We start from the raw sequence: 27,999 nt of genomic DNA on the forward strand, positions 1-27,999 counted from the left end.
TTACTTATTTAATGTGTATGAGAACACTGTTGCTGTCTTCAGACACACCAGAAGAGGGCATCAGATCCCATTACAGACGGTTGTGAGCCACCACGTGGTTGCTGGGAATTGAACTCAGGACTGCTGTTAACCACTGAGCCATCTCTCCAGCCCAGGCTGATCCTTTTGAGGCCAGATGTTTATTCGCTAACTCTAGGAAGTCACAGCTTTCTCAGTGGGATTTCTGTGGTATTCTAGAAAATAATATTCCCTGGGTAGCTTAAGGCTGCACAGAGGAGGCCGCACATCCTGGGACTCTTCTCCCAGACAGTCTGCCGGTAGACACAGCTTTTACTCCAATCTACTCTGAAGGCCTACAGGCTTTATAAGATGGATGATGTCAGCAGAGCTGGGGGTTCTGTATATCCCCATCCCACTCCCAAGCCTTGTACATCCTGGGGAAACTGAGTCTATGGTTCTCAGGGCTTTCCTTTCCTGTTCTTTCAGCGTTCTGCACTCTCACACTCTCAGACACTCACCTGCTTCTCCCCCAACCCTGCTCATCTCTTCCATTGGTCCCTACTGAGAACGGGGGGGGGGGGGGCGGGGGAAGGCAGCACAGTGTCACTCAAGATCAGTAAAAATTAAAGACGCATATTTAATGGGGAAACGGGGGGGGGAGCACACGGGAGGTGGTCTGTAGAGGTCAGTCTCCCAGTTTTTCCTCTCTAAAACACCTGGGAACACTGTCTGCCTGAACCTCGAGCCTACTGAGCCAGTCTTCATCCCTTCTCTGTTGTTAAGTAGCGTGGGCTTTAGATTCCTCCTCTTTTGTCCTCTCCAACTTTTGGACCTCCCCTTTGGCTGCTTCTGCTGGTTTCTTCTCTTGTTTGTGGCTGCCGCTGTCTGAGGGTAGGTGGCTGGAGTAGTCCGAGACCCTTCTGTAGATTTCTCTGGACTCTCTCCTGACCCCGAGGTTTGACGAGTGACCGTCTCCCAACAGTTTTTTGCTGAGTCCTCCTGAGCTTTTCCTGTCTTGCTCATCATCCGTGGCTTCTCTCTCACTCTCCTGGTCCCTCTCCCACTGCTTCACCACCCTCTCCTGCTCCTCTCGCCCTCGCAGCAATTCCTTCTCTGATGCTCCCTGCAAATCCATCTGTGACATGATGTCCTCTGAAAAACAGAACGGGGTGGGTAGCCTCGGTCACATGGTGTCACATGTCACACTCTTTCCAAGGGAGGGAGCCAATCATTGCTCGGGTCCCGGAGAGGCTCTGCTGTGCCATCGGGTGAGATGCCGCCGCATGTGTCACACCGCTGGATTACCATGCAATTGCAAGAGAGCCCGAGACTGGCACAAAAGAGATCTCACCACAATCTCCCTCCAAGAAAGACCGAAACCAGAATCGGAACCCTGGACGGCCTGACCCAAGAACACAGGCTTCTTTCCTTACAGGAAATGGCACGGGTGCTTTACTCTTTGCTCCATGCCCTGTGAGCAGCCACACTGCCAAGGGCTCCTGCTCTAGTACTGTCACACTGTATCAGATCCTCCCACAACCCCTGCCTCCCACTGCTGTGATGCAAAAGACATCCTTCCCCCCTTGACAAAAATGGCATAAGTGTTGACAGGTGACATGGGGTCTTTTTTTTTCCCCCCCACTGGCCCCATCCTGCCACCATTGTGTTTGTCCCTGGGGAGCAGTCAGTGTCCAGTTCTTTTGTAAACATGTGAGCAGGCTGTGAGTAAGAGGGGCTGCTGGAGAGCCGCCGTCTTAATGATTCTTGCTCCTTGGCTGATAAATACAGAAAAGTCACCATCGCATCCTGGGTATCCTTCATGCTTCTCTTCCTGGAAGCCGCTCATGGGGAAGTCAGTGGAAAAGGGGCTCAGCCATCCCGAGGTAAAAAGATAAACAACAGTGCCCTCTTCTGTTCAGAGAAGGAAGTGTCCCCATGAGAAGGCATGAGGTCTTTCCTCTGCCTGTGGCCGGCCCAGAGGAGGAGAAGTTACTTTCCTGCCCACCTCCCACTCCCCAGCCCCTATCCATCACTCCTGTGGCTTTTTAACTCCTCCGTGCAGTCTCCAAACAGAGGACTGACCTCTCTTTGAGGGAATCAGCTACCACGAGACAGGCACTGGAGGGATGGCGCAATGGATGGATGACCCTGAGTCCTGAACCCTGAGAACTGGAGGCACACACCTGTAAACCCAGGACTTGGTGGGAAGAGGCTAGAGGAACATCAGGAAGTGACGACCATTCCCTGCTACAGAGCAATGGTCCTGTGGGCTGTGGGCCCTGCAGAGAGGAGTCCCTGGTCTGTCTGAGAATCTAACACCTACCTGGCACACTGCGAGTGATAAAAAATGGTAAACACCCCACGAATAACCTGAAGACAGAACGGAAGAAGGAAGAACGGAAGGGCAACTGGGCTGGGGGGCAAAGCCAGGCCATCCCCGTCCTGATCCAGGAAGAGATTCAGCTGCTGTTGGCAACTGCATGAGCATACTCAGAGGGCAATGCCAACCTGGCCTTGGGAGTGACTGGTGAGTGGGGCAGGACAACTGGCAGAGAAGGGTGGGGGAGGGACGGAAGGGGTAGTGACTCACGTCTCTCTGCCTTTTCCCTGAGTATCTCCCTGTAGTTCGTTTTCTTAAGTTCTTCGATGATGCCCTTGTTGGCGTCGTCCAAGGCCTGTGGAAGTCAGAGGAGAGGAGCTGGTAAACCACTTTTTTTTTTTTTTTTTTTTGGAAACAGGCTATTGCTCTCTCTATCCCTGGCTGGCCTCAAATTCCTGCCTCCACTTGCTACATGCTGGGATTACCATGTGCCACCGACACCCAGCTGGTTGCTTTTTGTTTTGAAACAGGGTCTCTTGGGCTGGGGAGATGGGTCAGCGGTTAAGAGCACTGACGGCTCTTCTGAAGATCCTGAGTTCAAATCCCAGCAACCACGTGGTGGCTCCCAACCACCCATAATGAGATCTGACGCCCTCTTCTGGTGTGTCTGAAGACAGCTACAGTGTATTTATTTATAATAATAAATAAATCTTAAAAAAAAAAAAACTGAAACAGGGTCTCATTAAGTATGTCGGTCCGAGCTGCAGCTTCTGCCTCTGATGGGATTATTAGCATGTCCCCACACCCTGCTTTCTGTGAGGTCTTGAAGAGCCTCCATCTTTGTCAGTCATCTCAGAGGCTGGCACTGAGCTTTAGGCTATGTGTAACTGGATGCCTGGTGGACAATATGGTTCTGGGGCCCGCCCAGTCAGGTTTCATATCTAGAAATGGTAATGCAAGAGGCAGGGGTAGGTGGAGGAGTCTCAGACCTGGTCCCACAAGGAGCCACAGAGGATCAATTAATGAAGTCAATGCCCAGCCTTCAGGGTAACCTCAGCCCTGCCTCTCGGAGAGCCCCAAGCCCTGCCTCCCAGGAGACCAGGGCTCTTGCTCCCACTCTCCTTGGTCACAGACAAGGGCCTATGCTTTTGCCTTGGTTTTCCTGCGGACACTAAGCTTCACATGAGGCCAGGATCATAGCCAGACAGGCATGGGCTCAGCCACTTTACCACAATAACTGCAAGGTAAATACTTGTGCTCTCCATGGGTGGTCATGTGGGACAGGATCAAGTCAGAGGGGCCACAAGCGAGCACACACGTGGCAGGGCTGGAGTGAAGGTGGGCATTCTGAGGTGTGTGTCACGGGAACTGTCCCTCAACAAGAACTGGGCAGCGATATGTCAGGCCTAAGCTACCCTGAGAAATACAGAAGAAGCAGGGGTGTTCACTGGGGTCTCTTGGGAGGAATTTTTCTACTGCAATATGAAAGTATTGGCCTCACCACATCATAAACTTTCCTTCCCAAAGGTCTCTTTTCTGGCACTCCCTGTCCCTCCAGCACAGCTCTCTGCCCCTCACCCTGTGCCCTGCTATTCCAGACCAATCCTGCTTGTCCTCCAAAGCTCAGCCTGAGGCCTATCTCCTATTGGGTGTATCCTCAGGGTGTCACTGACAAGGTGACCTGCTCCTTTCTCAAGCTCCTGCTGCTACCCGTGTGTGTCTCCAGTCTGGCCCCCTTGGGCCATGTCAGTGCTGCTGAGTTCTATGCTCTGGCCTCTCAGCAGGGGCCTGCTTCAGAGGAGAGGCACCCCCATCAAAACCCACTCTAGCAGATGATTATACTGGGGGGGATGCCTGTACCTGTGTGCCCCCAGAACTTCCCTGTGAAAAGTGCCTGAGGAACCTGGTGGTCAAGAAGAGGTAGGTGGGTGGGGACCCCTGAAGAGGGCTTTATGGGACTTGGCTGAGGTCCTACATCCACCTGGAACAGTATCTTTGGGAGGAGACAGGTGGGGGCGGGGCTGGACAAGCCTGAGGTACCTCCTGGCTTTGCCTCACTCAACTTGTGGACTCTGCCCCCTGGCACTTCTAGTCTAGGCCAGCACTGCCCACCAGGAATGCCTGCAATAGTGGGACTACTCTACAGCTGTACCATGCGGTCCCACCAGCTACACGTGGCTGCCAGGCACTTGAAATATGGCTAATGACTAAGAAACCGAACTTTGCAGTCAAGTAGGTCAGCAGCTGCTTCCTGGGCGGGGCTGGGTGATTGCAAACTGAGGGGGTCAAGGAAGGTCCCCTGGGAGAGGATCTCGAAGCTAACACTTAGAACTTAGTTGAGAGGTTCCTGGAAGGGGAAGGGGCAAACCTAGGAGGACTTAGTAAATTCTAGACAGAGATTAAAGCACTTGCTCATGGGCACAAGACAGTCTATTAGGGGAAGGGTAGAAGGCTAGCTTTGACTGGAACTGAAAGGGGGACCTGGGCAGCTGCACACACACACACACACACACACACACACACACACATAGAAAATAGAAAAAGAAGGAAGAGGAAATGTCAATCCACATTAAACAAAGGAAACCGGAAAGCCACGTGTAGTGTGATGGCCCACACCTTAGTGTCTTACAGTTTCAGTGGCTTTGGAGGCTAAGGCAGGAGGACCATTGGAGTCTAGGAGGTTGAGGTTAACCTGGGCAATGGAAAGAGGTCCTCATATCTAATGAATTAGTTAATGGATAATTACATTATTAAGACATAAATAAGACAGTAGGAAGTGTCACAGTGCATAGTACACGGAAGAGGTGACTGTTTAGTAAAAGTTTCGCTTCTTTTGTTTGTTTCAAGTCAAACCACTATTCATCGGCTGCCGGACAGGTGGTCAGCAGTGGCAAAGGTCAAAGCCAGCGCCCTGCCAGCCTGTGTCCTTGAAGGATGGGTTAAGGGGGCCGAGAGCCAGGCGGGCCACCCACTCCAACCCTCCCCAGCCCAGCAGCTGACAGATGCTCACGCTGATGATGGCCTGCTGTGCCTCGTTGTTGTGGACCAGCTTGGCTCTCTCCAGGGCCTTCTCAAAGTTATTCACAGCTGACTCGAAGTCTCTCAGCTTCACTGGGGGGTGGGGAAGAAGGCAAAGAACAAACTGAGACACTCTGTACCGCTGACAGAGCCCCTGGTCAGCCAGGACCTATGTCCGCTGTGATCAGCTCCAGATGACACCCCCCCACCCCCCAGGAGCTCGGCCCCGTCTTTGGTCTGTGTAGCACTGAGAACTGGGACACAGGGACCGGCACTGTAGCTCCCAGGCCCTCAGTGAGGGGACCGATTTTAGGACAGGAATGGTGCACACGATGTGTGCCTCCAGGGTGGGGACTATAACCCTATCTGGAAACGGTTCCTGGAGATGCAATCCATACTTTCAGGTAGCTTTCTGAAAACACTCTATAGAGTAGAGTGGGGGACATGCTCAGTTGGTAGAGGCTATGATGCATGAAGCCCTGGATTTGACTCCAAGCACTGCAGAAACTGGGAGTGGAGATGTGCCTGTAACCCCAGCACTTGGGAGGTACAGACAGGGAAGGGTAAGGTCCTTATTGGCTATGTGTCAAGTTCAAGACCAGCCTGAGACTCATAAGGCCTGTCTCCTTTTCCTTTTTAAAATTTATTTATTTTTATTTTTATTTTTTTGGTTTTTTGAGACAGGGTTTCTCTGTGTAGCCTTGGCTGTCCTGGAGCTCACTCTGTAGACCAGGCTGGCCTCGAACTCAGAAATCTGCCTGCCTCTGCCTCCCGAGTGCTGGGATTAAAGGCGTGCGCCACCACACCCGGCTTTAAAATTTATTTATTATATATAAGTTCGCTGTAGCTATCTTCAGACACACCAGAAGAGGGCATCGGATCCCATTACAGATGGTTGTGAGCCACCATGTGATTGCTGGGAATTGAACTCAGGACTTCTGGAAGAGCAGTCAGTGCTCTTAACTGCTGAGCCATTTCTCCAGCCCCCCCCCCCGCCCCTTTTTTAAAATACAAACAAAACAAAATGGGGAGAGCCAGGTGGTGGTGACACATCTCTTTGGTTTTGTTTTGCTTTGTTTTTTGTCTTTGTTCTTTTGTTTTGTTTTGTTTTTTTAAAGATTTATTTATTTATTTTATGTAAGTACACTGTAGCTGTCTTCAGACACTCCAGAAGAGGGCGCCAGATCTCGTTACAGATGGTTGTAAGTCACCATGTGGTTGCTGGGATTTGAACTCTGGACCTTCGGAAGAGCAGTCGGGTGCTCTTACCCACTGAGCCATCTCACCAGCCCTGTTTTGTTTTTTGAGACAGGGTTTCTCTGTGTAGCCCAGGCTGTCCTGGAACTCACTCTGTAGACCAAGCTGGCCTCAAACTCAGAAACCCGCTGCCTCTGCTTCCCGAGTGCTGGGATTAAAGGTGCGCACCACCACACCCGGCGACACATCTCTTTAATCTCAGTGAGGCAGATGGATGTCTCTGAGTTCGAGGCCAGCCTGGTCTACAGGCTGTTCCAGGACAGCCGGGGTTATACAGAGAAACCCTGTCTCAGAAAACTAGTGAGATAAAGAGGTGGCTCAATGGGCAGAAACATTTGCTACATAAGCATGAGGACCTGAGTTCAAATCCCCAGTACCAGTGCTAAAGCCAGGAGAGTTGAAGCCCGCATCTGGAACACTGGGATTCCAGGAGTTCATTCACCAGCCAACCTAGCAGAAATAGAAAGATCTTGAGAGGAAGTCACTATGCATCTTCTTCCTCTGGTCTCTGCATTGTGTGCATAGGTGCCTGCACCTGCACCTGCACACACATGCACGAAACATATGCTAATCATCATCACCATCATCACCAGCATCACCAGCATCACCAGCAGCATCCCACCTGAGAGCAGGGAAACATAGAGATATGGCTGTGTGCCACAGACAGCTGCTGGAATCTCCATTCCCCTTCTCTGATGGGACGGAGAACAAGTGGCTCAGCAGAGCTCACCCAGCCTGCTAAGTACTGGAGCTGAGCCTGGACCAATTTGCGGAGTGACAGAGTGAAAGATCAGTGGCCTTAAAAGAGCTCCACTTGCCAGGCTTGGTGAGGCACGCCTTTAACCCCCAGCACTCGGGAGGCAGAGGCAGGCAGATCGCTGTGAGTTCAAAGCCAGTCTGGTCTACAGAGTGAGTTCCAGGACAGCCAGGGCTATACAGAGAAACCCTGTCTCAACCTCCCCCCCCCCCCAAAAAAAAAGAGCTCCACTTGGTGCCTGGAGTTATGGCTCGGCAGAGATGCACACCACCAGAGGAAACCAAATAAGCACCATTTTTTTTTTCCAGTTCTAAATCCCAGAAGCAAAAATAATGACTGGCTTAGCAAGATAAACCCGTGGCTGCAACAGTGGCAGAAGAGATATGGAAACAACCAACCTTTTTTTTTTTTTTTTTTTTTTTTTTAGGGGTGGGGACAGGGCGTTTAAGGCCCCAGTCTAAAGATAGAATCCATAGCTCGAACTGTCTAAGGGGCCAAGATCCTGTGGCCAGATAGGTGATAAGGCCCTGGGAGAGAACACACCACTATTATTCGGCTGAATAAATCTAGCACCCAACTGACTCCTAACGAGTGAGCGCGTCGCGTCTCTCTGCTCTAGGCAGAAAGGCTTCCTCTTGCAGCAAATAGCAATTAACCCAGAACCAGTCAACACGCAGGGGATAACGGACTGCAGAGTGCCTAGCCTACATGGGATGTCTACGTCATCCCGTCATCCTGTCATCCCGAGTCCCAGGGATCTTCACAGGGCGGGAGCAGGTGGATTGCTAAGAGCCAGATGGACGACTTCTCGAAAACAGTGTTTTCTAAACACAACCGGGTAGTTGTAATATAAACGCACAGCAGTTAGGACAGCTTGCGTAAGATTTTGACCCGTCTGAGCTGCACGAAATCCCGACATGGAAGGGGAGCGATGGAATAGATCCCCACCCCCAGCTGAGCAGCTACTGGCTCCTGAGAGCTGTCAGTTCTCTTTCATGGTGTGAGCCCCTGGTAGGTGGCTCACACTCTAAGGCAGGCCCTACACCCAAGAATAGTTGGGGAACACAGATTGGACTTAGTGGGTTCAAAGCAAAAGATAACACAAGGTTTGGTGGGAAGGGAAGTGATGGTGGATCTGCGAGGAACTGGAGGAGGGGAGGTAAAAATACATTCTGTGAAATCTTCAAAGAAATTGTTAAAAATATGATTTAAAACTTAAAACAAAGCTGGTGGTGGTGGTGGCGGCGGCAGCATATGCCTTTAATCCCAGCACTAGGGAGGTAGAGGCAGGAGGAGCTGTGAGTTCAAGGCCAGCTTGGTCTACAGAGTGTGTTTCAGGACAACTAGGCTCCACAGAGAAACCCTGTCTCAAAAAACAAAACTAACCTACTAACTAAATTCATTCATCAATTCAACAAAACAAAGCAAAAAATAGGGAACCAAGCAAACAAGCAAGCAAACAAACAAACAAACAAAATGAGTTGCTTGTCCTCATTCTCAAACTTATGGTAAGAATGGAAGCGCAGAGATGCTAGGCTCAGCCCTTGGGACTGGGAGTCTCCCAGCCTCTCCCTACCTTGGGCCTGCGCCACCAGGACACTGGCGTTCAGCTGCCACTCGAGGTCCCCTTCCTCCTCAGCGTACTGCTGAGACTTTTCCCCATAACTCTGGGCCTGCCATGCCTGGTCCAGCTCCAAGTAACAGCGGCCAATCTCATGGAAGAGCCAGGTCTTCTCCAGGGTGGTTTTGGCTAGAGGGATCTTCTCCTCCCACCTGGGGAAAAGAAGACCCGGGTCAGCTCCTTCCTAGCTCTCTGCTCAGCCTCGGCAGACCCAGGCTTCCTGTGGGAACAGAGTAAAACTCATTCTTCCAGTCCTGTCCAGAGCATAATTAGTAAGTACCATCATATTGCCAGACTGCCAGAGCTCTTTTTGGTGACATCTATGGAATCAAATTTGGCATAACCACTGAAAATAATGTTTGAAAAAGTCACCTGGGGGCTGACGGAATTGCTTACTGGGAGAGTAATTACCTAGTATGCATGATACCCTAGACTATTTCCAGCACCGCAAAAAAAAAAAAAAAAAAAAAAAAAAAACAGTAAGAAAGCAACGGAAGCAACTGAAATAACACAAAAAAAATAACTTCCCAGGATTACTAGGTTAGGCGCCGGGGCACAGGCCTGTAATTCCAAGCTCTGGGGAGGCTGAGGCAAGAGAGTGAGTTCAAGTGCAGACTCAGCAACCGGGAGGAACCACTCTCAAGTCCACAGAGGCCAAGAGCATCAAGGGTGACCTGGAAGGATGCTTGGTGAACAAGAGTCAGAGGCCTGAAGGACACTGTCTCTCCAGAAAGGGTAGCTGCACCCAAGAAAGCAGGCTCTCTGGGTCTGGGCTGTCTCTGAGGCTCCCTAGGGCTGTGCCCATCCACCCCACTGAACAGATAACTAACCTCAGGGTTAGACCTCAAACAGGCCATCGGGGGAGTTGAGATGCAGTTCCCCTAAACCCTACACAGGTACACAGAGTCATGGAGGAGCCTCTAAGGAAGTCGCAAAGGTCCGTTGGCCTATCAGCTCTAAACTCAGAGTCACCTAGAAATGAGCTCCGGGCGAGTGAGGCACTCCATGAGGAAGGAGCTTGCCATAGAAGCCTGGTGGCCTGAGTCTGATCTTAGAACCATCATAAATATGGAAGTTTCTCCTCTGGCCGTCACAAGTAATTAGTCAGACACAAATGCCTGCTCCCCATTCTCACATCACACATACAACACACACAATAATAATAAATAGTAAACAATAAGTAATAAATTAAAAATGAGTTCTTAGGTAGTGGGCAGTGGTGGCACACGCCTTTGATCCCAGCACTCAGGAGGCAGAGGCAGGCGGATCTCTGAGAATTTGAGGCCAGTTTGATCTACAGAGTGAGTTCCAGGACAGCCAAGGCCACACAGAGAAACCCTGTCTCGGAAAATGAGAGTGGGGAGGGAAGAGAGAGAGAGAGAGAGAGAGAGAGAGAGAGAGAGAGAGAGAGAGAGAGAGAAGGTCATTTGGTCCTGTTTTCCTTTCCCCCTTTCTTCCTTCTCATCTTCCTCCTCTTCCTCCTCTTCCTCTTCCTCTTCCTTCTCCTCTTCCTCCTGCTATTCCTTCTCCTCCTCTTTTTCTCCAATAGGCTTTCGTTCTGTAGCTCTATCTGGCCCAGAACTGACAATGCTCCTACCTCAACCCCCTAAATAACTAGGATTACTTGCATGATCAGCCACACCCGACTCTAAATTCAGTTCATTTACTAATGCCTCTTTGTCTGGCTTTAAGTCCCCAGACTGGAATCCTGGTGTGAGGGAAGGAAGTCCCAGTCCCAGGGCGCGGAAGGGGCAGTCTGTATGACTTACGTGTCAATGGCTTGCTGGAATTTCCCAACTCTGGCAAAAACTCTGCCAATATTGTCAAGGGCTCTCGATTTTGCATCTGGAAGGTCACTGTGGAGAAGAAGAAAAAAACAGCCATTAAGTAGAAATCAGATATTATGGGGGAAAAAGGCAGACACTAGGGCCCAGGCTCCAGGAATTCAGAGTTCCAAGAGGAAGATGTCCAGGCTGACAAGGCTGTGTCACACAGACCCATTTGTGCCCTTAGCCTGAGATGGACATCATCAGCATCGTTCCAGGATTGACAGCTTACAAAGATGTTCCCTTTGGTCCAACAATTTTCCTTCTAGACTTTACCTTAAGATAACATAACAAGAACACGAATTAAAATGATTCTTATTTTAGAAACAACCTATTAGGGGTGACGTATCAATGGTAATTAGTTGATGTGAAAAGAAGTTTATGATGTATAAAATGAAAAAGTCAGGGGCTGGGGGTATAGTTCAGTCATTCAGTGCTTGCTTAGCATACACAAGACCCTGAGCTTTCCCCAGCAACAAATATGTAAAATATATCTATGTGGGCCTATGCTGCTGGCTTTGAAGATACAGAAGATGGCATAGGAGCCATCGAATGAGCATATGTTCATGCTTGCACACACACACACACACACACACACACACACACACACACACATACAGAGGTGAGGGAAGGGTCCCCGGTTTAGGAACATACACCATCTCAAAGGAATAGGCAGAGTGCTAGAGGTGGATGCCCAACATCTTCTAGTCTCCATTGCCTTCCATCTGCTCTCACACTCACAGCTACATACACAATCACATAGACACACATATATACACAAGTAATTTTTAAAAACTCCCTCTCACCGTCAAAGGGAACAATTAAAACTTAGTTCAAAGATTATAATTAGCTTTATTTTTGCTTCTAGAATTTGGCAAGGCTTCATTCTGCAAAATAAAATGATTATTTCAGTGACTGAACAGAGTAAATATATAACTAGAAAGGGGGTCAAGAAAACACAGACAAGTAAGTAACAAACAAAAAGGATGGAGGAGGATACAGGAGGATGGAGGAAGATATAGGAAGATGGAGGAGGATGGGAGGATGCAGGAAGATGGAGAAGGATGGAGGAAAATGGAGGAGGATGGAGGAGGAAGGATGAAATTGGAAGAGGATGGTCTTTTCCAAATTACTTTCCATTTAAGGCCAAGACACAGAGACAGAAAAATAGAAAAATAAGATTGGCTAGCATCAGGTTACTTCCTGGTACCTTTTCCCTGTAAGGATTACGGCAGAGAGAGAGACTTCATTATCTTGCCAATTGGAACTGGCCCATTTATCAAACATGGCGGTTATCTCTGTAATACTCTTTTTCTCCAGTGAACTGAACAGCATACTTTCAGATTAGAAATGGGAAATTTAGCATTCGTGACTCCATTTTGATTTTTAACAGCCCTCAGCTACAGATCTGCTCCTATTGCACCTTGCTCTTTCCCATCTCAGGCTGGCCTCTCCACATCTTCCTTTCAGCACCTTTCTGTGAAGCCAGAGCCTGGCACGGTGGCACAGGACAGAAGTTCTAATCTACCCAGTAGGGCTGCAACAGAAGAATCACTTGAGCCAGGAGCTTGAGGCCAGCCTGGGCCACACAGTAAGACTGTCACTTTAAAACAAGAACAGCTTGTCATAGTGGCTCACACAGGTAATTCTAGCACTCATGAGGCTGAGGTAGGAGGATCAGGAGTTCAAGGCTAGCTTTGGCTACATTATGAATTTGAGGATAGCCTGAGCTATATGAGACCCTGTCTCAAAAACCAAAACCAGCCGGGCGTGGTGGCGCACGCCTTTAATCCCAGCACTCGGGAGGCAGAGGCAGGCGGATTTCTGAGTTCGAGGCCAGCCTGGTCTACAAAGTGAGTGCCAGGACAGCCAGGGCTATACAGAGAAACCCTGTCTCGAAAAACCAAAAAAAAAAAAAAAAAAAAAAACCAAAACCAAGCCAAACAAAACGAAAGAATATGACTCTTTGGTTGTCTTTTTGCACTGGAGATTAGACCTCACTCTAGCCTGTGACTTCAGATCACAGTACTTCAAAACAGCCCACCTAACACGGCTAGAAGGTCATTCCTCAGAATTTGACCTGTGACCTCAGCAACAGCCAAGTCTAAGTGTGAGAGTCACCAGTGGTAGCTGCTTGCTCTCTGCACCCTTGACCTTGCTGGCCTTCCTGGATAAAGGCACAGCCCCTCGCTCACTCACTTCCCACCGAGTTGTTGATGGCTTCCTAGGCTTTCTGAATTCCTACTTTGAATTCCCGATCAGGTCTCAGTTTGTAGCCTCGCTGGTAGAACACCGGGGCAAGCTCAAAGTCTCCCGTGGTGTACAGTGTCTCAGCTTTCTGTAAGATTCCCCTGGCACAGGAGACTATCGGGTCTCTTTCATTCATTTAAAAACCTTGAAATGAGTTCTTGTTTTGAAAATCCTCTGTATGTGTCTAAGTACGTGAGCATGACATAAACAGGAGCATACTCCAGTGAGGTCCCAGGGAGATGGGAAGGAGGTGGGGTGAGAGACTTCCACACAGTTTTAAATCAAACCCAGCATGGCAGAACTTTTCTGTAAAGCCAAACTCCCTTATAGGGCGTCAGCTGCCCATAGCCCTGGTCCCTAGACCAGCATAAAATCTCCAGACCCTCCATATGCCCATGTCTCTCTGCCAAGGAGGATCCTTGCTCTCCTCATGCCCAGTCCAAGCCTCCCGTCCGGCGTCCCCTCTCTGGCAGTGTCCCTGCCTGTGTGTCTGTGGATCCTCAGCCTCAGTTTTCATCAGCTGCCCTCACAGGCTGCCTCAGATAGGTCTTCCCTTGCAGAGAGGGCTCCCCTGGGGTTAGGGCGGTAGGGCCTGCCTAGCATACTGGAGGCCCTGGGTTGGATTCCTGACACTATCAAAAAGTTAAAAAGAGAGAGTGAGCCGGGCATGGTGGCACACGCCTTTAATCCCAGCACTCAGGAGGCAGAGGCAGGCGGATTTCTGAGTTCGAGGCCAGCCTGGTCTACAGAGTGAGTTCCAGGACAGCCAGGGCTACACAGAGAAACCCTGTCTCGAAAAAACCAAAAAAAAAAAAGAGAGAGTGAGTAATCTCCTGTGGCGTGACAGGTAAATCCTGTGGCTTCTTAATTTATTCATAATATTAATAAGGGAGGTGCCAAGAGTGGTGGTAGACACCCTTATGCCTTTAATCCTCCAAATCCAGAGGCAGATGCAGATGGATTTCGGTGAGTTTGAAGCCAGATTGGTCTATACAGTGAGTTCCAGGCGAGCCAGCGATACTTAGTGAGATCTTGTTTAAAAACAAAAGACAGGGGGCTGGTGAGATGGCTCAGTGGGTAAGAGCACCCGACTGCTCTTCCGAAGGTCCAGAGTTCAAATCCCAGCAACCACATGGTGGCTCACAACCATCCGTAACGAGATCTGGCGCCCTCTTCTGGAGTGTCTGAAGACAGCTACAGTGTACTTACATATAATAAATAAATCTTTAAAAAAAAAAAAAAAGACAGAAAATGAAGGCTGAATATGTGGATCAGTGTTAGAGCACCTGCCGAGCATGCATGAGGCCTAGGTTCCAGCTCTACCATCAGAAACGTTCATAATGCAAGGACTTCGGAGATACACAAGGCCCTGGGTTTGGTCCCCCAACCACTGCACAAACCTGGCATGAAGGTGCACATCTACAATTCCAACAGCCAGGAAGTTAAGGAGTTTTTGATCGCCTGGGTGCACACCTGGCATGTGGTGCACACCTATTAGGGAGGTAGAACCAGAAGTCCAAGGAGTTCACAATCACCCTCAGCTACACAGAGAATTCGAGCCAACCTGGGCTACTTGAAATCCTATCTTGGGGCTGGTGAGATGGCTCAGTGGGTAAGAGCACCCGACTGCTCTTCCGAAGGTCCAGAGTACAAATCCCAGCAACCACATGGTGGCTCACAACCATCCGTAACGAGATCTGGCGCCCTCTTCTGGAGTGTCTGAAGACAGCTACAGTGTACTTACATATAATAAATAAATAAATCTTAAAAAAAAAAAAAAAAAGAAATCCTATCTAACTACCAGTGACAGGAAGGCACATAAGTCAAATCTCCATCCACCCAAGAAATGGATGAGCACTGGAATGCATACCTAGAAACCTCCTGAACAAGTCACTGGCTAGTCTCTAAGTGGCTGACAAGAACGAGGGAGGGAGCCGAGCGGTGGTGGTGTACACCTTTAATCCCAGCACTCAGGAGGCAGAGGCAGGCGGATTTCTGAGTTCGAGGCCAGCCTGGTTTACAAAAGTGAGTTCCAGGACAGCCAGGGCCAGGGCTATACAGAGAAACCCTGTCTCAAAAAGAACGAGGGAGGGGTGCGTAGAATTCACTTAGACTGGAGTTTCCAGGTAAGGCCCTGTTTGCGGATGCTGAAAAGGTAGGAAGTAGCCAGGCCAAGTGGCCTGCGCTTGTGATCCTAACTCCTGGGAGAGAGAGGTAGGAGAATCAGGAGTTAGAGGCCATCCTGGGGCTACATAGTGAAATTGTGTCTCAAAACACACAGAAATAAAAAAGGAAGGAAGGCTATCTAGAATACTGTCTAGAATACAGATACAACACTCTCTCTCTCTTTTTTTTTTTTTATGTGGCAAGAACTGGTAACAAGAGAGTGATTCTCTTCCCAAAGCCCAGTGTCTAAGAGGACCGATAGGATACGAGTGGCCGGGGAGGAACAGGGTGGGATTTCTGGACCTCTTCCTCCATTCCTACTGCCACAGGTCAAAGGCTTTCCTAGAGTGAGACCCTGATTCCAGGGTCTGATGAATGAGTGGGAGTGGCTTGACAGAGCCAGCTCTGAGGAAAGGGACACCTTGCTGAAGGAGCCAAAAGCAGCGAGAGGCTGGGACCCTTTGGATGGCTTCAGGCCGGAATGACCTGCACAGAGCTCTTTACTGTCTGAGGTCCGAAGGAAGCCCAAAGAAAGCCTGTTGGCTGAGAGCAGCCTGCACCCACTGGGTTTTAACTGGGTTTTCCTTTTGTGGGAGAGCCAGCTGAGGAAGCCTGGGGCAGGTGGTCAGGATATGAGCAGGACAGAGGTAGGGAAGAACCCAGAAGCCTCCTGGATTTCCTCCAAGGAGTGGCTGTCGAAGGCTCAGGGGCTCCTGGAGCAATATATGTGGGACTGATGTAAGGGACAGGCTGGGACTGGTTTCGTGTGGGATTGCTTACAGGATATTCAAAGAGAAAGACCTTGGAGTCTGTTAAGTAATAGGGCTGGGGGGTGGGGGGCTGGAGCGATGGCTCAGTGGTTAAGAGCACTGACTGTTCTTCCAAAAGTCCTGAGTTCAAATCCCAGCAACCAAATGGTGGCTCACAACCATCTGAAATGAGATCTGATGCCCTCTTCTGGAGTGTCTGAAGACAGGTACAGTGTACTTACATAAAATCAATCAATAAATCAATCAATCTTTGGGCTGCCAGAGCAACCGGGGCTGGAGCAAGTGGGGCCAGAGCAAGAAGAAAAAGTGTCTGAAGACAGCTAAAGTGTACTTACATAAATAAATACATCTTTAAAAAAAAATAGGGCTAGGGCTTGTGAGAGAAGTAAAAAAATCTATGGGAGATGGTTGCATCCAACGGGCCATCAATACTTTTTTTTTTTTTTTTTTGAGACAGGAGTCTATGTCGTCCTGACTGGCCTAGAACTCACAGGGATCCACCTACCTTTGCCTCCCAAGTGCTGTGATTAAGACAGTCAGAGTGCACACATTTTATCTAACCCTCATGACCCCTGTCAGGTGGGATCACTAGGCCTTCAGTACAGGTGAGGAAACAGAGGGGGATGAGCGACTTAAATCCACTCAGCTCTGAGTGACAGAGCTAGGAATCAAGGTCATCCTACTCCAGGTCTGTCCTACCACCACCACCACCACCCCTGCTCCATTCTAATGGCTGATAACTCAGTCTCCCTCTTTTTTTTTTTTTTTTTTTGGTTTTTTTCGAGACAGGGTTTCTCTGTGTAGCCCTGGCTGTCCTGGCACTCACTTTGTAGACCAGGCTGGCCTCGAACTCAGAAATCTGCCTGCCTCTGCCTCCCGAGTGCTGGGATTAAAGGTGTGCGCCACCATGCCTGACTCAGTCTCCCTCTTTAGCCCTTAGGAGACATTGCCCAGGAGCAGGTGGCACTGAGGGCATGGTGGCTAAGTGAGGAGAGGGCTAGAGCCAATGTGCACAAGGCTGCAAGTTGCACTGCAGGCAAACAGGGCTTACGGCCCGGAAAGCCATGGCCTGTTATCTTGGGAAGCCTTGAGTCTTGGGAAGAGCCCATTTCTGGGAGTGTTGGTAGCGGTATTATGATGGATACTAGATTATTTACCTGCTAGTCAGCTGGGAAGGACAGCCGGCAAAGGGCAGTGTGGCTTTGAAGATCTGTGGGAGCAGTGAGAGAGGGAGAGCGAGACAGAGGCAGAGACGGACAGACAGATGACAGACGGAAAGGAGAGCAGCAGTTGTGGCTAAGGGCTGAGGCACTGAGTGAAAGTGGGTGTTAGGTAGAGTTTGAACAGGAAGGATCTCCCCAGCGGGCTCATGTGGTAAAGCATGGTCCCCACTTGGTGGCAGTATAGAGAAGCCATTAGGGCAACAGCGTATCACCAATCCACTGCAAACTGAACAACATACAAGTTGGCAGGAGCCTGAGAAGAGTTCAGAACGGTGGGTGAGTGGACACTGTAGCCAAGAAGGACTCCAGAGGACTTAGAGTCAGGATGCTCGGGGCGAGGGAGATGGTTCAGTGGGTGAAGGCCCTTGCTGCCAAACCTTATGACCCTAAGTTTGATCCTGGGACCCTTGTGGTAGAAATGATCCCAACTGTTCCTCCCATCACAGCAATGCTCTGGCATCCATGTGTGCACACACATACAACGAATAAACGCACAGACAAATATATAATAATTAAAAAAAAAAATCAGGATTCCCTAAAAGTGATGTATTTCTCTGTCAGGGAGTTTCTAGTTGAGAACAGCTCACTTCAGGGAGACTACTATCACTGTTAGACGAATACCAGGTACAGTCTTGGGTTTCTGTTTTTCTCTTGTGTGTCTGTATGTGTGTGTGGTGTCCCTGTGTGTGTATATGGTATGCCTGTTTCTGTGGTGTGTGTCTGTGCCTTTGTATGGTATGTGGTGTGTGTGAGTGTGTGTATGTGTGTTATCTGTGTGTGTGTATGGTATATCTGAGTGTGTGTGTGTGATGTCTCTGTGTGTAGTATATGTGTGTGTGCATGGCATGTCTCTCTGTGTGTGTGATGTATGTGTGTCTATGAATGTGTATGATATGGTATGTCTCCGAGTGTGTCCGCCTGTGAACTGGAACTGACTGTGCCCAGGGCCTTGAACATGCTAGGCAACTGCCCTACCCACTGAGCTACATTCCCAGCCCTATGGTCTCAAGTTCTTGGCCTGTACCTTTCTATCTACCCTCCCCTCCACACCAGGGTAGGGACAGTCCAGCACACTCTACTGCGTGGAAACACTGAGACTGGGTGGGGAAGCGACTTGCCTGAGATCCTACAGCCCAGTTGGATCTACCGGATCCCAGACCGTATCCCCTGGGTCACCCCATGGTTCATTTAGCTTTGCCTGACTTTGTGCAGCTTCCTCTTGGCCTCTGTCTCACTCCAGCCTGAAGCTTCCTCCAGCCTCAGGCCTTCCCACAAGGCCCGCTGTACCCACACCTCCCGCCCAGATGTCCTCACCTGTACTTTTTCCTTTTTTAACAGGAGCACAATTGCAACTTAATGACTATGACTGTGCCACTCTTTTTTTTTTTTTTTTTTTTGCCAGATATCCAAACCTATATCTGTTTTTTGTTTTTTTGTTTTTTTGGTTTTTTTTTTGGGTTTTTCGAGACAGGGTTTCTCTGTGTAGCCCTGGCTGTCCTGGCACTCACTTTGTAGACCAGGCTGGCCTCGAACTCAGAAATCTGCCTGCCTCTGCCTCCGGAGTGCTGGGATTAAAGGCGTGCGCCACCACCGCCTGGAGCCAAACCTATATCTGGACATTGCTATGCTCCTAATGCAAGAAATAACTGGTAGGCTCAGAGCCTGATACAAAAATTAACAAACAAACAAACAAACACCAAGAGCCAGGCCACTGGGATTTTTAGCCATTATGTTCTTGTGTGTGATTTTTAAAAAAAGAGAAAAAAAAGTTACCAGCCTAGGTTTGCTTTCTACCCTCGGTGCTGAGTATTCAACCCCTACTTCCACTGGACTCTCCCTCAGGCCTGCCCTGCGGGACAGAAAGTAGGACCAACCCAGGAGCAGCCCTGGCCTAGGGACCTTGGCCACCGCAGGGCACTCACTGTTCCTTGGCGATCTCCAGGTCCTTTCGGTGGCTCTGCAAGGCAGCCACCATCTGCCCCAGCTCAATCTGGGCGTTGCCTATGCAGCTGTACAAGTTCCCGACCAGTTCGTCCTTGTTGGGTACCTCGTCTTGGTTCCATTCCAGAACCTTCTTAAGGACTTTCTCAGCTTTTTGGAGGCTCCCATCAGCACTGCCACTGGTCAACACTGGGGAGAGAAGGAGTTGACACGAAGGTTAACTCCGTATTGACGGACCAACTCCTCCCAGATAATTTCCATCCACAAGTCAGCAGAGGCCGAGGCTCGGGCTCCTGACTATCATGTTGCCTCTCTCCATCCCCCACGCCTGAGAATACTACCCACACATGTCAATGTCCTCTAGGCTCTTGAGGATGTAGTGGGCTGTCTGCGAGGGGCTGCGTTTCCGGTCCCTCAGCCACTTCTCTTGCATCAGCTTCCGGTCTCGCTCCCTGGCATAGATGGGCTTCTGCTGCCTCCAGAAGTTGCTGCGGGTGTCCAGGTAGTTGATGCCGGTCATAATGAGGTCCTCCACGGTCAGGCCACTCTTGATGGTGCCTTTGATGAGATCTGTGCAGAGGCATCAAGGAGATCACACATGGAGGGGAGTCACCCTCTCTAGGCTTGGGACCCCTGATGTAGGGCCCTGTGAAGACCTCTGTCTGCAGTTGCCCCAGCAGTGAGGAAATGAGAAGTATATGGGAGGTGATGGAAAGCCAGGGGACATTCTTGGGACAGGCCTTTTTGTGGCAAAAAAGGAGGGACCATAAGGGTCATTTGGACAACTTTCTGAGAAGCCTATACTCAAGGGTCCCTCCTTTCAAGCTGTGTCCTCAGGGAATAAAGACGAGTCTGAATGGAAACATTGGTTCCCACGTTGCCAGTCCTCGTCCAGCAGCCAGGTGCCAGGTACGCTGGTGCATGCTGGGAGCTGTAGGGGTGTGCCTTCATCCTGTCTGCTCTGTGGCCAGAGCTTAGGGCCAATTGAAATGACGCAAGGCCACTTGGGATAATGCTCAGGCCACTCCTGCCCTCCGTGGCAGGCCCTCTAGAGACCAGGAAGCCTTCAGGCTTGTTACCAAGGATATGTGCCAACAGTAAAGTGGTGTGCCAAAACCCTGCAGAGAACCCTGCAGGTGACCTTAGGAAACCAGTTCTGGAGAGAGGGTGCTTGTTTCCAGGGTGCCCCCTGCTCGGGTGTATCAGGGCAGAGCAACACCACCATGGCAGCTTAGTGGGAGGCCTCAGTTTGAGGGTCCTGTCGGCACAGTGTGATGGACTGGAGTCTGTTGGTAACGCCACCACTGACTTGCTTGACACCTTGGACATTCAGTGAATTCTATTTCCTTGTCTGTGAAATGAGGGATGGGCCGGATGTCTCAGAACATGTAGTGCCGCTGCGCTCAGATCCCAGCACCCGTCTGTCAGGTTCTTTTACGCACCGTACAGTCTACGGCGGCAGTGGTTGTGATTTGCCTCTTGAATGTTCCCACCTTAACGGCCCCATGTGTCAGGGCTTGCTTCCTAGGCAGTGTACTACTGGAATATGGTGGAAGAATCTTTAGGAGTAGGAACCGATGGTCAGGAAGTTACACAGGTCTGGGGCATGCCTTCCAACGGGGGTGGCGGGTACTGGAATCTCTGCCCCTTCCTCTTTTGTTACTTCCTGGCCACCTCTGTCCTACTGGGTGCTCCCCGAACAATGCTCTGCCTCACCAGCAGGCCCTGAGATGATAGGGTTACCTGAATACCTGTGAAATCTCTGAAACTTTAAGCCAAAATAAATCTTTTTTTTTTTTTTTTTTTGAAACAGTGTCTCACTGCATAACCCTGGCTGTCTCGGAACTTGCTACATTGACCAGGCTGGCCTTAAAGTCACAAAGACCCACCCGCTCTGCCTCTGCCTCCTCCTCTGGTGGGATGAAAGATATGAGCCACTGCATCAGACCAGCATCGTTCGTTCCTACTTACAGGCTGATTATCTCAAGTGTTCTGTCACAGTGATGTGAGGTCGACAAAGGAGCCCACACACACAAAAATGTGGGGACCCTGTGTGTATACATCTTGGGTTCAGATATGAGCAGAAGTCCGTTGCCTAGCCTCCTGGGACCTCAGTCGAGTGAGAACGCTGTGTTTCTGTAGGTCTGGGTCGGCTGCATTCGGAGACAGGCTGTCCCTTGAGCTCCCACCCACTGCCCCCAGCCCTGCCGGCCATGGGTCTGAGACCTTCATCCAGAAGGAGCTTCTCCAGATACTCCTTGTCCACGTACAGCTCCCCGAGCAGCTGCCGCACGGTCTTCTCGCTCTTGAGCGAGCCCTTCCTCTTGATTTCATGCTTGGTGCTGTATGAGAGTTGCTTTATAGGCAGATGCTTCTGCTGGGCTTTCTTACTCTGGAAAATGGAGGGACATTCAGGGGAGCCTCAGTAAGGAGCTCAGAGCGAAGCACTCGGGAGGCAGAGGCAGGCGGATTTCTGAGTTCAAGGCCAGCCTGGTCTACAAAGTGAGTTCCAGGACAGCCAGGGCTATACAGAGAAACCCTGTCTCAAAAAACCAAAAAAAAAAAAAAAAAAAAAAAAGGAGCTCAGAGCGTGCGGGGTGGATTGAGAATCTAAGACTCCAAAGTCCTGCTCCTACAAGACCCTCAGTGGCCCTGAGAACCGTGAAATACGCTTGGTTGGGTCTAGCTGGATTCCCAAGATACCTCTGGAGCTGCGGCCGAATCTCACGGTGGCCCATGATGGGCAGAAGTGAGATGTTCCCTGTGGACTTGTTAGTAGGGTTTTGAAGGTCCACATGCTCTCAGAACCAGGCCCCTTACCTCAGCTTGCTTGCTTAAGAAGGAGAGGTCGCCTTTGTTCTCCAGCTTGATTGAAGAAGGACCTGCAGGACAGAGGCTGGGACTGAGCAGGGCCAAGCCCCTCAGGCATGACCGATCACATACTTTTATGTGGAAATGGCTGCCTTTGGCAAGGAGATGGCAGAGGCCTTGGCAAAGGTGGCTGCAAGCCACCCTAATACCAGAATGGTGCACGGTGGTTGGTAAAACACTGTCCTAGACACTAACTAGGTGGGCCCCCCCCCCACTAGCCCAAAGCCACAGCAGCCAGATTTTCCAAATACAGAGAGATCTGGGATGAAGGGAGACTGTCACATGCTATTTCCACACTTTGCTATCCACAGGGACAAGTTCTCCCTCACCTCCCTCTTCCCTCTGCTGTGGAGCTGGTGGATAAAACTAACCCTTGGTACTTGTATGGTGGCGGAGGAGCCAACCTCAGAAAGGCTGGACTCAGAACCCAACTCTAGTCTATGTAAGACTTCAGAAAGGACAGCTTCAAAGCAGCCCACCTAGCATGGCTAGAAGGTTACTCCTCAGACAGAATTTTGACCTGTGACCTCAGCAACAGCCAAGTCTAAGTGTGAGAGTCCCCGGTGGTAGCTGCTTGCCCTCTGCACCCTTGACCTTGCTGAGCCTTCCTAGATAAAAGCACAGCCTCTCGCTCACTCACTTCCCACCGAGTTGTTGATGGCTTCCTGGGCTTTCTGAATTCCTACTTTGAATTCCCGATCAGGTCTCAGTTTGTAGCCTCGATGATAGAACACCAGGGCAAACTCAAAGTCTCCCATGGTGTACAGTGTCTCAGCCTTCTGTAAGATCCCCTGGAATGAAAGACAGTCAAACCCAGATGGAGAGCCAAGACCCTAAAGGACTTGCACGGTAGCATGGAAGGGTCCCAGGTTGAAGGTCAAGGCTGGAGGTCAAGGTTGGCCTGCGAGTGGCAGGGAGGCAGTCAAGCACTGAGGAGGAAAGGGCATCAGACACTAAGTGACCCAGCTGGTTCTTCAACTCCCAGTAACCAGAGTCTGCTGCAATGGAAATGGCGAAAGCAAGACTGAGCCCTCCCATCCGGCAGTCACCTTGCAGAAAGTCGGGTCGTTCTGAAGTGAGGCCTCAGCATCATTCAAAGACTTCTCTAAGTCTCCCATCTTCAGGTAGCATTTGGAGCGGGCAACCAGGCAGTTCTTATCTCCACTTTGAAGGTGAAGGGCCTGCCAAAGGGAAGTGCTCTGATGGGCTGATTCCAGGAGGAGCAAGGCGGCACCCTGACCCGGCCGGGTGGCTCACACCTACTGCAGTTTCGAGGGGACCCTCCAGGTCAGTACATGGACTCCTGCCTCTGAGTCTCATCAGATGCAAGCAGCCCAACCCACTGGCTCAGCGAACGTGAACATCTCTATCTGTATGTGGCTGATCTCGGAGAAGGCTCTATCGCGGCTACTGAGGAAGCCACTGGCTAAGATGTAGGAACTGGCTGGGCTGAGGATCTGTGACTTTTTGCCAAATCCTTCCAGCAGTACACCTTCAAGATGGTTTATGTCGATCAAGTTCAAGAAACCTCAGCTGGCTGCACACATTTGCAATGTAAATGTCAAAGGCTAACGTAAACAGAATAGATTTCAGGACTATCTAGAACTCGGGTTACTCATCCCCTAGCCTCTGTGTGCAAGGACTAGAATGCAGGGCTTTATGAATGTTGGAGCAAGTTCTCTCTACCTTTGAGTTATACCTAGTCCAAGTCTTCTCTTTTTCTCCTTCCCTCCTTCCCTCTCTGTCTTTCTGGTTTGTTGGAGTTTCGTTGTTGTTTGGTGTGGAGATATAATTTCAAACTGTAGCCTGGACTGGCCTGGAGCTTGCTATGTAGATAGACCAAGTTGGTCTCAAGTACCAAGAGCCATGCTCCTGTTTCTACCTTGTGGATGCTGGGATTACAGGTATGTACCACCCATGCCCACCCAGCCCTCCTCTTATTTCTTCACTTCTTCAGTCTTTGGAGTAGCTGGGATTATAGATGTGGCTTGAGCCACCATCTCCACCATCTTATTCTTCCTCCTCCCCTTCCTCCCCCTCCTTCTCCTTCTTCTTCATGTAGTAAACTGAGAATTATCACTATTTTGGGGAACTAAGACACAGATGTGAGGAAGACAGAAGCCATCTAGAGGCCCTAGTGTAAAGATGGGCACTTCTCTCACCCTCCCCCCCATGCCCTGAAATCTTCCTTCCTTCCTTTCTTTTTCTTCTCTCTTTTTTTAAAAATTAATTTTGTATGCATGTTGGCCCATGTGGTTCTATGCATGCAACAGTGTGCGTGTACAGCTCAGAGAACAACTTATAAGACTTGGTTCAATTTCAGCCAATCAGACTAGGCCAAAAGTACCTTTATCCCTTGTGCCATCTTTGTCTGTATATTTCTTGAGACAGAGCCTCACATAATCCACGATGGCCTCAAACACATTATGTAGCTGAGGCTGCCCCTGTATTCCTGATCTTCTGGCCTTAGCTTCCCTAAATGCTAAGATGACACTCGAAGTCATTACAACCAACTATGTCCTGTCACCTTCGGACTGAGATCGTTACAGCTATGGTGAATGTCTGCCCTGGTCCTGGGGTAACCAAGACAGAAGAGAACATTGCCCCAAGGGAAGGTGGCTCTGCACTAGAAACCGGTGCCAGGAAAGACAGGCGTAATCCCTAGGCGTCAGACCAAGTCTGCCCTCTCTAAGACCTTCCTTCTTTTCTAGGAAGAGGAAGCAGCTGCTATCTTTCTTAGAATGGGAGGGCTTCCTAACCTGCCCTTAGGGCCATCTTTACTTTTCTGTCTCAGCTGCTCTAGGGCCAGATTGCTCCAGGAGAGAGGGGAATGCGAACTGGCAGGGCTCCTAACTCCATATGCCCATCAGCTCATCATTTCTCTTAGAGGCTGTGACTAGGGAAAGAGGTGAAAGATTGGGGGATGGTAGAGAAGCTGGACTTGAGGGAGGTCTTGGGATTGGTTAGTGGGCTAACACTCCATTTAAGGGTTTGCTTTAATTTGGTTCTTTTGAAACAGTTTTGCCAGTTTAGCTCAGGTGTGTCTTGAACTCACTATGTAGCCCAGGCTGGCCCCAAACTCAAAATCCTCCTGTCTCAGCACCCTGAATATTGGGATTTACAACTACCACCATGCCCCACTGCTATGCCAAGTAGAGCTGGGTGTGGTGGTGCACGCTTTCAGTTCTCAGGTGTGTACTGAGGAGGCAGAGGCAGGCGGATCTCTGAGTTCTAGGTAACCCAGTCTACAGAGCAAATTCCAGGATGGTCAGGGCTATACAGAGAAGTCCTGTCTTGAGAAAGGAAGGAGGAAAGAAGGAAGGAAGGAAAGAAGGAAGGAAGGAAGGAATGAAGGAGGCTATGGGCTCCTCATGTTACTCAGAAGAGCAATTGGCAAGCATGTGGGGTTAGAGCACCAGCACCCCAAAAGAAAAGTACAGTTTCTAGCAAAGGAAATGGTTATTCTGTTCTGGAGGCAGGATCTCCAGTATTCCACGCTGGCCCTGACCTTGCTAAGTAGCCATAGATGATCTTAAATCTCTGTTCCTTCTCTCTCTCTACCTGCCAGCTGCTGGGATTGAAAGTGTGGGACAACACACTCAAAAGCAGGATCAAACCAGGGCTTCATGCACACAAGGCAAACACTCTACCCAGCTAAGCACTGTCTCCAGCCTTGCAAAGGAAAAGGTTATCAGAACACCTTGCAGTCTGGAGGTTGGCACCTCAGGCAACCGGTGTCTGAATGCTTGGCTCACAACAGGATCCTTCCTCCACTACTCCAGCTAGTTCAGTGCAGTGACCTTGGGCATGTTACCTAATCTTTATATCCACTTCCTCATCTATACAAAGAAATAACAACTGTAACCCCTTCCGCTCCCCCACATCCCAGACGGACACACACTGTGCTTAGAGCAGTGAGTCTAATATCCTAAAACGACTCCCCATCCCTTTAGGGTACAATGGTGTAATTTTCAATAAGGTTACTACAATATGCCCTAACTTTACCGACAACTTTCTTACAGGCAAGCCTGTGCCAGAGACTTCTACATTTAGCTTCTTGGGCAATCTGTAGCTAAGGATGGGAGACTGAATTTATCAAGAGAAAGGTAATCATGAAACATTTAAAGAAAGATAATGATTGGTCACATTATGTCTCCAACTGGCAGGCATTAGTGAGAAAGAAGAGAAAATGGCAAAAGCCAGGGCTTATGTGTGACAGTGGCATATCATGGGAACCAGGAGTATGGCATCCACAAAATGGACCTCAGGGCTGCTGGTGATGAAAAAAATGGTAATTGGGTGGGATTGGAGATTTTTTTAGCAGCTAAGAGCACTAACTGACTGACTGCCTGCTCTTCCAGAGGACCCAGGTTCAAATCCCAGCACCTACATGGCAGCTCACACCCCTCAGTCCATTTCCACACTCTAAGAGGGAAGTATGCATGCGGTCCATGCATGCAGGCAAAACACCCATCACATACAAATATTTTTCTTTAAGTGGTGAAGTGTGTGTGTGTGTGTGTGTGGTGGGGGGTGGTATAGTGTTGGTTTATTGGTTAACAGCACTTACTATTCCTACAGAGGACCCAGATCTGGATCCCAGCACCCATTTGGTGCTACATAACTGCCTGTAACTCCAGTTCCAAGGGATCCAGTTCCCTCTTCTGGCTTCCAAAAGTACCAGGCATGCATGTGGTATACATACACACAAACACACACAACCCCCCCCCCCATCTTTCATCAACAACACAATGGTGTGGGTCCAGGTAGCAAGTGGGGTTCCATCATTCCAGAGGCCAACTGCAAGATAGGGAGTTGGCCTCCAGAGGACATAAGGAGGGCACCTTCCTTTCAAAACATAAGTTGGGAATGAGGGTGCACATCGGAAGTCATCTCTCAGGAAGTAGAGGTAGTTTGAAACCACCTTGATCTACAGATCAAGTGTCTATCTCTAAAGAGGAGCGGAGGTGGAGAGGAGGGTGAGAGAGAAGAGAAAAAAAAAAGAAGAGGGAAGAGGAGAAGGAAGGGAAAGAAGAAGGGGAGGAGGAAGAGAGGGAAAGGGAGGAGGGGAAAAGAGGAAGGCAACGCAGTAATAGGATCAAAGCGCAACTCACGTTGGTAAAGCTTTGAATGGCCTTAGTGAACTCCCCGCACAGATAAAGCCTCTCCCCCTCTGCCATGTAAGAGGGAAAGGTGCTTCTTAAGATATCACCGTCCGACATGGTTACTCGACTTTAGGAAATTCTGAAGCAGATTCAGAAAGGAAAAGAGGCTGGAGAATCGTCGGCTTGTTTTGGGACAGTCCGGTCTCTTAGCAACCTAGAGACATAGTCTGACTTCCGGTCCCTCCCCTCCCCTGGCGGTGTTAGGCTCCCGGGCGAGCCTGCCCAGTGTGCTCATGCGCCTGTGTCGCCACGCTGCGCACAAGTGCTGAGCGCGTGGCCGGCGGCTGCAGGGCGCTGGCGCTCCAGAGTGATCGCTGTTGCTCGTAGGTTGCTTCTCCCCTCCAGATGCCACGTGGAAAGCCTCGCAGACAAAGCAAGCCAAGAAAAGGAGAATTGGAGGCAAAATTCCAAGTAGGATTAAGGCTTAAGCACTCCAGGTCCCATCAGGAAGGAGAGAGAATTTTGGAACTGGAGTCAGAGGGCTTGGGCAGCCTTCTCTCTTGTCACTTCCTAGCTGCGTGATCCTTGACCAAGCACATTAGGGAACTGAAAAGTACACGTTCTACCTGCCAAATGAACAGGAAAATAATAGAGCCCCCAGGGACGTGAGGATTTGCATGAGAATGCAATGGAAAGTGTGATGGGTTTAGCTTTCAATTTCACATAGTTATTGAACACTTGCTAATAGCAAGTCTAAACTAAGGTCTAGCCTGACATAATTCTGCAGCGATTCAGGACTAATGGCTGTGGAGATAACTCAGCTGGTAAAGCGCATGCCAAGCACGCAGCTCTCTGTTTCAGTTCCCCCAAACCT

At 49.8% G+C, this 27,999-nt stretch overlaps 1 protein-coding gene across 4 annotated transcripts; it reads right to left on the minus strand.

Moving 5' to 3' along the window:
* Positions 1-617: 617 nt before the first annotated feature.
* On the minus strand, positions 618-27,376 carry Odad4 (outer dynein arm docking complex subunit 4). 4 transcript variants are annotated; one of them, XM_021176743.3, is made up of 12 exons: positions 27,135-27,376; positions 23,070-23,201; positions 22,661-22,811; positions 21,970-22,031; positions 21,376-21,541; positions 19,495-19,719; positions 19,131-19,338; positions 10,743-10,829; positions 8,929-9,125; positions 5,331-5,431; positions 2,591-2,675; positions 618-1,152 (listed from the first exon to the last, which is right to left on the minus strand). In XM_021176743.3, the coding sequence occupies exons 1-12, from the start codon at positions 27,240-27,242 to the stop codon at positions 779-781; spliced, it is 1,896 nt and encodes a 631-aa protein (XP_021032402.1). In that variant the 5' UTR covers positions 27,243-27,376; the 3' UTR covers positions 618-778. The 4 variants fall into 4 exon arrangements, with proteins under 4 accessions (XP_021032402.1, XP_085685692.1, XP_085685693.1 ...); XM_029483124.2 differs by lacking the exon at positions 2,591-2,675 and having other exon boundaries at positions 859-1,152; XM_085829566.1 differs by lacking the exons at positions 22,661-22,811; positions 23,070-23,201 and having other exon boundaries at positions 27,135-27,258.
* Positions 27,377-27,999: the final 623 nt, after the last annotated feature.

This window comes from Mus caroli, unplaced genomic scaffold (genome assembly GCF_978045245.1).
Source record: "Mus caroli unplaced genomic scaffold, Mus_caroli_1 scaffold_13, whole genome shotgun sequence".
Classification (NCBI taxonomy): Eukaryota; Metazoa; Chordata; class Mammalia; order Rodentia; family Muridae; genus Mus; species Mus caroli.